At 50.1% G+C, this 14337-nt stretch overlaps 2 protein-coding genes across 3 annotated transcripts in view; both read right to left on the bottom strand.

The window, feature by feature from the left end:
- Positions 1–14337, bottom strand: part of LOC142243542 (LIM zinc-binding domain-containing Nebulette) — a 321524-nt gene that overhangs the window by 44188 nt on the left and 262999 nt on the right. The window lies entirely within an intron of this gene.
- Positions 1–14337, bottom strand: part of LOC142243541 (nebulette-like) — a 145810-nt gene that overhangs the window by 6008 nt on the left and 125465 nt on the right. The window contains exons 22-23 of the mRNA XM_075315579.1: positions 3043–3153; positions 1991–2101 (exon numbers count right to left, since the gene is read on the bottom strand). Of these exons, the coding sequence (XP_075171694.1) occupies positions 1991–2101; positions 3043–3153 (222 nt within the window). The remainder of the gene's footprint in view (positions 1–1990; positions 2102–3042; positions 3154–14337) is intronic.

Here is a 14337-nt window from a genome sequence, read left to right as displayed (position 1 = left end):
GGGTCATCAGCAATCATAAAAACCTATTTGGTGCCCCACTATCACGTCATAGGCGCGCCAAAGTAAGCGGGTAATGATGCGCTCCATGGCAGCGTGTCTGAGATCAACAGTTAGATTTAACTGGTTAACAACTGCGGGCGGAAATCCGATCCACCTGGAGATGTTTGAAGCACATGATGGATGATCAGATCAGCCGACACATGCGGGTAAAGATGCGGGCTCGGCGTGCAAGCCCGCATCAAAGGTAAGGACATGACATATGATGTATATGCACATCAAAGGTCATGGAGGGGCTTTAAATTATTATATCAAAGATCAAACAAAATCTTAAATGGAAAAAAAGTATCTGAAAATTAGCTTTTTTTTGTTATTTTAATTTCTACATTTTGATCTATATTTAAAAAAAAAAAATCAAGAGAATAGCTTTTTCTTACTAGCCACTAAATCTAATATTAGACTCCATGGATATAGAACGCAATATACTGACTCATTGAGTTCTACAGAAGAGCATTTCTAGGCACTCTGTGATCTAGGTCTTTGTTCAGGGGGAGGAGGTGAGCTGTGATTTCACCTATTGTGAATGGTGGATCCTGTGTTATCTACTGTATATAGAAGTATTATAAGTCATTGTACAGGAGGAGGAGGTGAGCTGTGACTTCACCTATTGTGAATGGTGGATCCTGTGTTATCTACTGTATATAGAGGTATTATAAGTCATTGTACAGGAGGAGGAGGTGAGCTGTGACATCACCTATTGTGAATGGTGGATCCTGTGTTATCTACTGTATATAGAGGTGTTATCAATCATTGTACAGGAGGATGAGGTGAGCTGTGACTTCACCTATTGTGAATGGTGGATCCTGTTTTATCTACTGTATATAGAGGTGTTATAAGTCATTGTATGGGAGGAGGAGGTGAGCTGTGACATCACCTATTCTAAATGGTGAATCCTGTGTTATCTACTGTATATACAGGTGTTATCAATCATTGTACAGGAGGATGAGGTGAGCCATTGTGAACTGTGGATCTTGTGTTATCTACTATATACAGTATATAGAGGTGTTCTCAGTCATTAAACAAGAGTAGGAGGAGGATCACCTATTGTGAATGGTGGATCCTGTGCAATCTATTGTATATAGCGGTATTATCATTCATTGTACAGGAGGGGGAAGAGGTGAGCTGTGACACAACCTATTGTGATTTGTGGATCCTATGTTTTCTACTGTATATAGAGGTGTCATCAGTAATTATACACAAGGAGGAGGTGAGCTGTGACATCAACTATTGTGAACTGTGGAGTCTGTGCTGTCTACTGTATATATTGGTATTAGTCATTGTACAGGAGGGGAAGGAGGTGAGCTGTGTCAACACCTATTGTGATTTGTGAATCCTATGCTTTCTACTGTATATAGAGGTGTCATCAGTAATTGTACATGACGAAGAGGTGAGCTGTGACACCACCTATTGTGAACTGTGGAGCCTGTGCTGTCTACTGTATATAGAGGTGTTATCAGTCATTGTGCAGGAGGAGGAGGAGGTGAGCACTGACATCACTTATTGTGTACTGTGGATCCTGTGTTATCTACTGTATATACAGGTGTAAAATGTAATTGTACAGGAGGAGGATGAGGTGAGCTGTGACATCACTTATTGTGAAGGATAGATCCTGTGTTATCTACGGTGTACAAAGTTGTTACCTTTGATTGTAATGCTTGTAATGATAACAATGAGACTTCTGAAAAGTCTATTTTTGAACAGAACAGGCAGTGTTAGTGTATCAGTGACAAAATATAGTTAGTTATGAAAAATGGTGACAAATTCTGCATTTTTTAAGATATTTAACATAAAACAAAATTTTTGGTGAAATATTCCCTTTAATTGTACAAAGTTATATAGTAAGTTATACATTCACTTTGCACAATGCCCATCGGCCGGGCGATCTCACATTACTGTAGATATCAGACAAATCAACAGCTGTATATATATATACCTGACTTGCAATCTCTGACGCTCTTTTAGCTCTCTGCAGCTCTGGTATATCTGGACTGACCTGCATACCTTTCCCTTTAATCTCAGTTTCTAGATCTTTCTTATATCCTTTCTGCAAAAAAAACCAACAAAAACACATTTAAGATATAGAATGACATAGAACGCCCTTAACAGTGAAACTGCAGAAAACGCAGCCACCGGGAACTCATTTCTCATTTTTTTCCCCAACTATAAATTATTAATAAAGTTATTCATGCTGCCATAGATCATCCCTATAGATGTACATAGACATAAATCAGGAGCAGTTGTTGTGGCCTGTAAGTTCTTGAGAACTAGGAGACTTTAATTAAGGAACACTCTTGCTAGAACTTTGCAGGCTACTTTCATGTACATTATATGTTTAAATGCCTCTGGAGTCAGTAGGGGGCGCAATCTAAAGTATTGTACAATCTTGCCCTAGGTACAGAAACGCAGCATCTTCTTTTGGGATTGGGTGCACAAAATAGTGGAACTTGTGCAATTTAGTGCTAAGATACATAAAAAAATGTTTTGGTTGAATTGTCAGAAGTATCTTGTCCTTCATTACTTGAGATTTTCTTGCCAATAATTAAAGGAGTTGTTATCTTCAAAGATTGAAAAAACAAAACAAACGCTGGACCATTGCTTCTTCTCCCTTCACCTGCAATCATCCCCAGGCCATTGCTTCCTCTTCTGGTGGGTGGCGGTACATGATTGCTGCAACCAACAAATGGCCGCTGTTCGGCTGCAGCATTGACCGTCCATCTGAGCAAGAAAAAACACTTTCTTCCACTCGGACAAGGTGTAAAGGTGCAGCAACCATGAGGAGCAGCCCACTGGAAGAAGAAGCCAGGTGAACAGTGGAGGAATGCCAGCAGCCGGACTGAGGAGTGGTGCCGATTCAGTACAGGAGTCTGGGCTTTTTTTTAATATTTTTGATCAAATGTGTCATTGAAAAATCTTCTTGTTCTTAATTAGGAACATATTGTCCTGGTCCATTGAATAGTCTACTATAGTTACCTAAATAGTACCAACCTGGCTCACTAATTCAGAGACCCTCTTAAAATGCTGTAACTCCGGTATATCAGCGCCAACTTGCATTCCTTTTCCCTTGATTTCCGTTTCAAAATCTTTCTTGTATTCTTTCTGCACATAATAAAAAAATAGACAATATTTAACATAAAAAAGTAAGGAAACAAAGTTTTATTTATCCTTATTTACCCTGACCTGAAACAAAAAAAATTGTTTAGTTAAGTATTTCTCTGCTTTTGAGCTGATCATAAAATGTTATGAATGACAATGGAATTCAGCTCACCAACTCCAAGTCTCCAGGCCCTCTCTTTACATGACTAAGACCGTGTAATACGGTCGAAACGCGTCGCTAGTCATTTTTCCCCTGCTCAGGGGCTGTCTGTACCTACCTTCATACGTGTGCACATAGAATAAACCATAAGGAAATTTATATTGAAGAGTGCCTTCTTTCCTGCGCTGGATCTCATCTCACATGATCATAAAATGTTCTCCAGCTGGGAGACCCAGTGATCAACTGTAAACTGTGAGGAATCCTGGTAGTCAGTATCATACAGGTTGTCTGATTTTTTTCTAAAAGATTTCTGAATTTTCGCAGTGTGCACACTGCACACTGTCAGGATTCTTCTGTGTCGGCAACAAAAGAAGAGGGTCATGTGACCTCTAGCAAGAAATTTGAACACTTCTGGCCATATTCTGACTAGACATATGTGCAGCCTCACAAATTGAGCATGTCTAGTCAGAATGTAGCCAGAAGTATGGAAATCACATGATCGCCTGATCTCACCGCCAACACTGGAGAATCCTGACAGAGTGACATGTGCACACTTTAAGGATTCAAAAGACTTCAGACTTTTAGGAAAAGACCAGACAACCCTTATAACTTTCCCAGCACGGCTACTAGAGGGACATTTGGCATTACACAGTGCACATTTACATCAAAGGACACATTTTACAACGCAACGTATTCTGGCCATGGATGGGTCAGGATAAGGTCCTTCTGAACAGAGGGAATCCTCCCAAAACCCACCACTCAAAATTCCCAATAGATTTTCTACATGGGGTTAGCCTTTTTTAGTTTAGTGTCTATGTTACAAGTCCCATTTATTTGGCCCAAACAATTAGAAGATACACAGGTGTCCTCTTGTATGCCACTTCTGCTTCCTACATTTTTTAGAATCTTTCCAGTGCTCCCTACCATGGGCGTACCCAGGATCAAAACTAGGGGGGGGGGGCAAGCCATGGTCGGTCAAGTACCCATTACTTGAGGACACAGAGGGAGGCCGTACACATTATTGGGAGACGCTGGGGGACTGTGGGATATAAAAATAACTGGAGGACACTGAGGGAGGCCATATACATTATTGGGAGACGCTGGGGGCCTGTGGGATATAAACATTACTGAGGTACAATGGGGGGGCATACACATTATTGGGAAATGTTGGGAGGCATGCACATTACTGGGGGCTGGGGGGCATACACATTACTGAGGAATGCTGGGAGGCATGCACATTATCTACTGTACCCTCACCCATTCCCCTCACCCCACTATACTTCTGCACAGCCCATCAGCCTCACTTCACTATACATATAGAATTATATACAAAAATTTTCAAGAAAAAAAAACACACCACTCTTCATGACAATACATATAAAAAGTCAGGTTTTAGTGACGTCTTTAAAAATAAAGCTGGCCGACACACACACAAGTACAAGATAAATGCAATAAAAAAAAGAAAACAGTGGCAATAACACATTTAAGGCCTCCGGCTGTGGCTCTCCTTACCTGGGCTTCTATTCTCATGTACCGGACCCGCTTCAGGACTGGAGTGACAAGGTCCTTATTGCAAAGAGTGAGAGAAGGCGGTGTCGGCGCCGGCGTGCGTTCCACTGTGGAACGCTTATAGATTGCCGTGGGAAGAGGAAGCGACTTGCGGGGGCGGCCGCTGCAGGATGAAAGCAGGAGTTTGGGGCAGGTCCAATACGCTCCACTCTCCACATTGCAAAGAGGAGAGAGAAGGCGGTCTCAGCATGCATTCCACTGTGGAACTAATAGGTGCATGCCCTGCCTGCTTCTAGGGGGGGGGCAGCTGCCGCCCCCCCCCCCCTCCCGCCTGCCCCAGCGTGGGTACGTCCATGTTCCATACTAAGGAACTTTTACAAGTGATATCTTACCACCCACAAAAAGTCATTTCCAATACCAGTTCCTGGGTGAACCATGACAACCACTTTCTAGGACCTGGATATACAAGGCTATGACATACTTTCCATCTCTGAAACACAGAAAACGAAGGAAATTCCCAACTTAACCAAACTTCTACCACTGTACAATTCTTTTTGGGTACATACACAAAAATAATGCCCTTAGTGAAGTCCGTTAATGTTCCCATATAGTGCAATACTGCTTTTATAGCTCCATGCAGAATGACACTCGAACAATGCCCCTCTACATAGAATGAGACCTTAAAGATGCCCCTCACAGTATGATACCCCTGGCGGGTAACCTCCAAACAGTATGATGCACCTACAGTAGTACCTACACAACATGATGCCCCCACAATATAATGCCCATCCTTATACATTTTGATGTCTCTACAATTCCCAACACACATGATGACCTGTCAATGCCTCCCATGCCCAACACTCATATTATAAGGACCAAAAATACATTTTGAAGCCCCTATAGGGCCCCATCATACACAATTATGACCTCACAGTTCCTCCATCCCTTTTCACACATTTGCTAGAGTAGCTCTGTGGTCTGTGCTGTGTGTATGGGTGCAGCAAGGTGAATGGCGAAAAGAGGAGCTGACGGCTCCCTGCTCCACTATTGTTTTTAGGCCCCGTCACACACAACGAGATCGCTAATAAGATCGTTGCTGAGTCACAGTTTTAGTGACATAGCAACGATCTCGCCAGTGATCTCGTTATGTGTGACACCGACCAGCGATCAGGCCCCTGCTGTGAGATCGCTAGTTGTTGCCGAATGGTCCGGACCATTTTCTTCAAAAGCGATGTTCTGCTGGGCAGGATGCATTGCTATGTTTGACGCCTACCAATGACCTCCTAACAGGGTCCCAATGCCCGCCGAGATGGTTATACAGGTCGCTCATCGTTACTGCATCATTGGTAAGGTCTGACTGTGTGACATCTCACCAGTGACTTACCAGTGATCCTTATCAGGTCGTATCGTTGTCGGGATCGCTGGTAGGTCGTTGTGTGTGACTGGGCCTTTTAACCTGAATCTGTCTCTCTGCATCCTAAATAATCAGATACCATTGAATGCAGGACATATTACCGACCTCCCAGGAAAGGTCTCCTAATGTAGGGGATAGTTGGAAGGCATGGCTATAGGAGAGTACGAGAAGATACTGGTAATCATGGTAAGTGACACATGGGTAAGCCTTGACATGGGCTTCTCTACTCAGGACAATAAAGAGAATTTTGTTACTTACCGTAAATTCTTTTTCTTATAGTTCCGACATGGGAGACCCAGACCATGGGTGTATAGCTTCTGCCTCCGGAGGACACACAAAGTACTACACTCAAACGTGTAGCTCCTCCCTCCTAGCATATACACCCCCTGATAGCCAGTCCTAGCCAGTTTAGTGCAAAAGCTGAAGGAGGACATCCACCCACAAGTAGAGATAGAGCAAAACCCGGAACAACCGGAACCTCTGTCTACAACAACAGCCGGTGATAACACACGGAACAAGAAACCTGCCAACAGGCAACAGGGAGGGTGCTGGGTCTCCCATGTCGGAACTATAAGAAAAAGAATTTACGGTAAGTAACAAAATTCTCTTTTTCTTCATCGTTCCTTATGGGAGACCCAGACCATGGGACGTTCTAAAGCAGTCCATGGGTGGGAATAAACAGAAAAACTGAGAAGTAGGCGAAACCTAACTTCACAAATGGGCGACAGCCGCCTGAAGGATGCGTCTGCCCAAGCTCGCATCTGCCGAAGCAAGAGCATGCACTTGGTAGTGCTTTGAAAAGGTATGCAGACTAGTCCAAGTGGCAGTCTGACAGACCTGCTGAGCCGTAGCCTGGGCCTGAAAGCCTAAGAGGCACCGACAGCTCTGGTCAAGTGTGCCTTGATCCCCGGCGGGAGAGGCACTTGAGTACACTGGTAGGTAACGGAAATGGCCGACCTAAACCAACGAACCAGGGTCGGCTTAAAGCTGAAAGGCCCTTACGCTGACCAGCGGTCAGCACAAAAGAGAGGTGCACCGCCTAAGAACAGCGGTGCGAGACACATAGATCCGGAGCGCCCGCACCAGATCCAGAGTATGCAACGCCCTTTCAAAGCGATGAACAGGAGCCGGACAAAAGGAAGGCAGGGAAAATGCCCCGGTTAAGGTGGAAACAGTAACCACCTTAGGGAGAAAGTCCGGAGTCGAACGGAGAACCACCTTGTCTTGATGAAGGGAGGACTCCGAAGAGAGTGCAACCAAAACAGAGACTCTCTTGAGGGAAGTTATCTTTCTAGTGAAAGACCACTTTCTGTGAAAGACTAAACAAAGAAACCTCCCTAAGAGGCTCAAAGGGGGGTTTCCGGAAACCGTGAGGACCGAATTAAGGTCCCAGGGCTCCAAGGGCCGCCGGTAAGGCGGAATGATGTGAGATGCGCCCTGCATGAAGGAGCGCACCTGGGCCAGCCGGGCGATACGCCGCTGGCACAACACTGACAGAGCCGAGACCTGTCCCTTAAGGGAGTTGAGGGATAGTCCTAGCTGCAGACTGGACTGTAGAAGGGACAGGAGGGTCGGCAAGGCCAAAAGGCCAAAGGATATGTGGCGCCCCTGACCTGGTCAGGCACCACTGAGTACTGCACCCATGCTGGGGACAGTACAATACAGGTAATCCAGAAGGCTGACCGAGGTGTGACTAGACAGGCGCATAGTGATCAGGTCTCACACATGTACCTATGAGAGGACCCCTGGGGATCCCAGGAGGGGGAAAAGCCTTCACCTTCACTGGAATAGTGGAGGGGGCCAAAATCCTCCATCTCCTCTCAAGGGGTGTGGTAATAGAATCTGGTTGCTAGGTGGCGTAGGCAGGCACAAAAGGGAAAAGAGAAGGAGGAGTAAACAGTCTAGAGTCTGCAGCAGAGTGTGGAGGAGTGAGGAGCAGAAAAGTGAAGCTCTGACAGGAGCAGCAGTGAAGGTCCCAGATGTGAGCCGGTTCAGAGCAGAGTCCAGGGAGCTCCGAGGAGAGCTGACCCCTTCCCCTGGGCTGCTGTAGTCTGACAGCGTCCGCGCAGTGGCTACCGACGGGGGAGAACGGTCACCTAGGAGTGCTACCCGAAACCCATCTCCAGCTAGAGAGAGAGCACAGAGTGGGAAGTAAGGAAACTGCTAGGGAGAACCAGGCCCAAACGGGCGGCAGATCCCGGAGCGGGGATAGATCCACCTTTCCCTGCTAAACCTGCCGGTGTGGGGCCCTCAAAGCCCACACCACAACACCACAAAAGCCGCAGCCACGTAGCCACAGTTAGGGCCCATAGCTCACAGGAGGCAAGCAGCTGGAGTGAGCTGGTCCAGGCCACAAGCAAACGGCAAACGAAGGGGAGAGAGGCTTCAGCAACTTCCCTGGGTGACCCCCATAGGGACTAAAAGTCGGGGTTACCCCAAACCACCAAGGGCTAAGGAAGGCGAGTTGGTAGTCACCATCAGAAGTCAGCCTGAAGGATACCTGGTTCCCGCCTGGTTCATCCCAGCTACGCCCGGGTTACTCACCCTGCCACCTGAAGTGAGTAAAAACCCTGAAAGACATTCTGCCTGTGTGGAGTTATTCTGCGCCTTGTGGTACTACGCACCTACACAGGGCCCTGGGGCTTGCCTCACTCTCAGGAGGCTATTCCAACTAACTGCACTCACCATCAGCCCCAGGCGTCCCTCAACCTGCAGTGGCGGTCCCCACTGACCGCAATTCTGAGAGTGGCGTCACGACAAGAAGAAGATCTCCTACCCGTGACAGGATCCAGCAGAGTGGAGTCCCTGAAGGTAATGCACCGACACAACACCTGTGGGGCTTCACATCTGGCGTCACGAACAGGATAAGGACTAGACCTGTCCAGACAGGTGACCATGTGCCTGGGCGGTCCGCTTGAAAAATTGGAAGCGCCGCCATATTACCACCATGAAAAGCGCGCTGAAAAACAACAGCAGCCCGCGCTGGAAGAAGTTACCGCCCACGAAGAGGTGTGGCTACCCAGAGATCCCCTGCAGAGTTCTGACCTTGCCAGCTATGAGAGTGGAAGCGTCCAGAGACGTCGGGACAGAAAGGGAGCCAGAAGCCTGCTGCTGGGAGAGGAGCTGCTGAAAGAGGCAGAGCGGAAACTGAACAGCTTGCTACTAGAGGCAACGACGAGTCCACTGCTGGGAAATCGTGCAGAAGACGGCGCAGAAGAAATGGCGTCTGACCGCAGAAACCCAGAACCGGGCTCCGCTGCCTGGTGGTATCGGGAGCTGGCCCAGTTCTGCGACCGACTGGAGACCCGGGTCGTGGAGCAGATCCGAGAAGAACGCATGGAACTTCTGGAGATGGCTGCCGCGGTTCAGGCCTATGAGAGGGGAACCGCACGACGAGTGCCAGACCGGACGGCGACGACTCAGACCCCGATGCTGCCACTGATGGGTGAGTCCAGTATTACCCCTGCCGGCCCGGATGCCCCGACCCCTGCTGCTACGACCGCGGTCCCAGAAGAGGCGCCCGGCGCGGCGACGCTGAGCCAGGCCGCAGCCACGCCAGGTGCGGCCCGCCAAGCCCAGGCCGCCGCAGCGATGCCCTGCTCGGCCCGCCAAGCCCCGGCCGCCGCAGCGATGCCCTGCTCGGCCCGTCAAGCCCCGGCCGCCGCAGCGACGCCCAGCCCAGCCTGCACAGATCCCATCGCAGCTGCGACACCGATCCAGGCCGCCGCCATACAGGGCGCGGCCCGCCTAGACCAGGCCGCCGCCATGCTGAGCGCGGCCCGCCAAGACCAGGCCGCCGCCATACAGGGCGCGGCCCGCCAAGACCAGGCCGCCGCCATGCCAGGCGCGGCCCGCCAAGAGATTGCATCACCATTTACCCCGGCCTGCAAGGCCAGAGCAGACACCGCTCCCCAGTCTAAGGAAGTCCCTGCTAGGAAGTCCCTGATAGGAGAGGACCCCGAATACTGGAAGCTGAAGGCTGACCTAGAGGCCCAGTTCCCACAAGAGATGGTGGATCGGTATCTGCTCCCTCCGCACACCCCCAAGAGGATTCCGGCAACCCCTGCAGCGACCACGCCGAAGAGTCCACCGCCTGGGCCAGCTGAGGAACACTCATCCCCAGCGCTGCCACAACCAGAGTGCAGCGAAGAACTAAGGGGGAGAGGAGGGCAAGAAGCTGAGGAGTTGCCCCCGGAGCCACCAGCAGTGGATCCATACTCAGAGCCGGAGATGTTGCCCTATTCCCGTTGGGATGAGGAAGACCTGACACCTCCTGCTGACGAAGAAGACCTGCCCCAAAGCCTCACCTGGGAGCTTGTAAGCTGCACTTCGCAGAATCCAGCCCGCAAGACACAGCGCCGCAGTAGAACCCAGTCTTTCCCTGCACCGCCATCCCCAGAGCAGAGAGAAGTCACGGCCAGAGACCTACAAGAAAAACGGTTCCTGAGAAGGTCCAAAGCCCAGGTCAGAGGACCCCTTTGTAAAGGAGTAGTGGAGGACTTCAGCCTAAAGTCAGGATACGGGTTCATTGTTGCACCTGGTATCAAAGAAGGTATCTTCGTCAATAGAAGAGATGTGAGAGCTCATCTGCCCAGAGGACACCCTGGCAGAAACTTAAAAATGGGAGACTCCGTACAGTTTACCCTGCATCGAGGCGAAAGAGGCTGGTATGCCCTAGATGTAGTACCATGTCCCAAAGAAGAAAGGAAAGACAGTAATAAAGAAAGAAAAGACCAAAGACCTAATGATGAGACCACTACAGATGAGGAAAAAGGTCAAGAAACCAACAGGTGCCGCAGCCCTACAGGCCCAAGCCCTGGTGAAGAGGAGTCTGCATAAGTTCAAGTAAAGTACAGCAAGTTTTGACCAGTTGGAAAGTTTGTTTTGCAACGTTTTAAAAGTTCAAGTATGTGCCCACATAAATTTGTGTGAGAAATGAACCTTAAGGCTATGAACTGGCTATAGCCACAAACTCTCGCAGTGTAAATAGTTACACCAGAGGGCACCACCACCACCAGAGTCAGCCTGTTTAGGGGCTTGGCTCGTCTCCAACCAGGGAGCCCGTCCGTATATAGGGCCTTGGCTTACCTGCGACCAGAGAGCATGCCTGTTTATGGGGCCTGGCTCTCCACCACAAAGAGGGTACCTGGTCAGCACCAACTGTGGAGGCCGCCTCTACATCCTGCCAGAAGAGGCTGAAGGCGCGGCTTCACCAGGCCAGGTATGCCCTGAAGACCACCAGACCATGAAAGCCGCCTCTGCATCCTGCCAGAAGTGGCTGAAGGCGCGGCCAACGTGAGAGGGTTTTGGGTGGGTTAACGGACTTGTGGGTGGAGGGTGGTGATGTATGGTACCTGGTGGTTTTAAATGTTTTACATGTTTTAATGTTTTATGCATTTTAAAATGTTGTCTTGCAGCCCGAGGACGTGCTGGTGATAACTAAGGGGGAATGTGGCGCCCCTGACCTGGTCAGGCACCACTGAGTACTGCACCCATGCTGGGGACAGTACAATACAGGTAATCCAGAAGGCTGACCGAGGTGTGACTAGACAGGCGCATAGTGATCAGGTCTCACACATGTACCTATGAGAGGACCCCTGGGGATCCCAGGAGGGGGAAAAGCCTTCACCTTCACTGGAATAGTGGAGGGGGCCAAAATCCTCCATCTCCTCTCAAGGGGTGTGGTAATAGAATCTGGTTGCTAGGTGGCGTAGGCAGGCACAAAAGGGAAAAGAGAAGGAGGAGTAAACAGTCTAGAGTCTGCAGCAGAGTGTGGAGGAGTGAGGAGCAGAAAGGTGAAGCTCTGACAGGAGCAGCAGTGAAGGTCCCAGATGTGAGCCGGTTCAGAGCAGAGTCCAGGGAGCTCCGAGGAGAGCTGACCCCTTCCCCTGGGCTGCTGTAGTCTGACAGCGTCCGCGCAGTGGCTACCGACGGGGGAGAACGGTCACCTAGGAGTGCTACCCGAAACCCATCTCCAGCTAGAGAGAGAGCACAGAGTGGGAAGTAAGGAGACTGCTAGGGAGAACCAGGCCCAAACGGGCGGCAGATCCCGGAGCGGGGATAGATCCACCTTTCCCTGCTAAACCTGCCGGTGTGGGGCCCTCAAAGCCCACACCACAACACCACAAAAGCCGCAGCCACGTAGCCACAGTTAGGGCCCATAGCTCACAGGAGGCAAGCAGCTGGAGTGAGCTGGTCCAGGCCACAAGCAAACGGCAAACGAAGGGGAGAGAGGCTTCAGCAACTTCCCTGGGTGACCCCCATAGGGACTAAAAGTCGGGGTTACCCCAAACCACCAAGGGCTAAGGAAGGCGAGTTGGTAGTCACCATCAGAAGTCAGCCTGAAGGATACCTGGTTCCCGCCTGGTTCATCCCAGCTACGCCCGGGTTACTCACCCTGCCACCTGAAGTGAGTAAAAACCCTGAAAGACATTCTGCCTGTGTGGAGTTATTCTGCGCCTTGTGGTACTACGCACCTACACAGGGCCCTGGGGCTTGCCTCACTCTCAGGAGGCTATTCCAACTAACTGCACTCACCATCAGCCCCAGGCGTCCCTCAACCTGCAGTGGCGGTCCCCACTGACCGCAATTCTGAGAGTGGCGTCACGACAAGAAGAAGATCTCCTACCCGTGACAGGATCCAGCAGAGTGGAGTCCCTGAAGGTAATGCACCGACACAACACCTGTGGGGCTTCACAGATACTTCCGAGCTCGAGTCATAGTGGAGACGACTTCAGGAGGGATACCAGAAGTCGTCAAGATCCATGACTCAAACGCCACGCCATCAATCTGAGAGCCGCAGGTTCTGGCGGAAGGACGGACCTCGTGAGAGAAGGTCTGGACAGTCCGGGAGATGCTATGGCACCTCTACGGACAGACGGAGCAGGTCAGGGTACCAAGCTTGCCTGGGTCAGTCTGGAGTAATGAGAATGACCCGACGGCCCTCCTTTCTGATCTTGCGCAGGACTCTGGGCAAGAACTAGAGGGTGAAACACGTAAGACAGACGAAGCTGGGACCAAACTTGAACCAGTGCGTCTGCCGCAAAAAACCTGAGGATCGTGGAGCCACGGTTTGACGGCTGAGACAATCTGCCTCCCAGTTTTCCACGTCTGGGATGTGGGCTGTGGATATGGTGGACTAGGAGTCCTACGTCCACTGAAGAATGCGATGAACCTCCAACATTGCCAGGCGGCTGAGTGTCCCGCCCTGGAGGTTGATGTAGGCAAACGCTGTAGCGTTGTCTGACTGGACTCGAATGTGCCTGGCCGCCAACAGATGGTGAAAGGCTTAGAGAGCTAGAAACACAGCTCTGATTTCCAGCACATTGATCCAGAGGGCTGATTCGGACAGAGTCCAAGTGCCCTGCGCTCTATGGTGGAGATATACTGCTCCCCAGTCGGATAGACTAGCATCTTGGTGAGGATCACCCGGGACGGAGCCAGGAAGGAGCGTCCCTGAGACAGAGGGAACGAAGCCACCACTAAAACGAGCCCCTGGTCTGTGGCGAAGCCACCGCCCCGTGGAAGGAGGAAGTCCGCTTGTTCCAACAGCGGAAAATATCCAGCCGCAGAGGACGCAGATGGAACTGGGCAAGGGAATCGCTTCCATTGACAACACCATCTAATCCAGCACCTGTATTAGGTGCCTGATGGAACGACGTCGACCGCCAGCGGAGGGACTGCTGTTTGACTAAGGGCAGCTTCACAAGTGCCGACAGAGTCTCGAATTGCGTCCCTGAGTATGTGAACTTCTGGGTCGAAGTCAGAGTGGACTTGAACAGAATGACAAACCACCCGAATTGGTTAGAGTGGCGAGAGTGAGCGAGGCACTCCGCTAACAGTCTGCACTGGATGAAGCCCAAACTTGAAGGCAGTCCAGGATAAAAGGATCACTGCCAACCCCTAGAGGTGCAGGACCGCAATCACAGCTGCCCCGACCTTGAGAATACTCGAGGGGCCGTGGCTAACCCCAAGGGAAGAGCCACGAATTGGACCATTCTGATTGCAAAACGTAGCCAACGCTGGTGTGAAACTGCGATTGGCACATGCAGATAGGCATCTCTGATGTCGATGGATGCTAGGGAGCCTCCTTGGGTCATTGATT

The sequence above is a fragment of the Anomaloglossus baeobatrachus genome, chromosome 6, assembly GCF_048569485.1.
Source record: "Anomaloglossus baeobatrachus isolate aAnoBae1 chromosome 6, aAnoBae1.hap1, whole genome shotgun sequence".
Lineage (NCBI taxonomy): Eukaryota > Metazoa > Chordata > Amphibia > Anura > Aromobatidae > Anomaloglossus > Anomaloglossus baeobatrachus.
The sequence above is the reverse complement of the archived record's forward strand: the minus strand, read 5'-3'. Positions and strand labels throughout refer to the sequence as shown.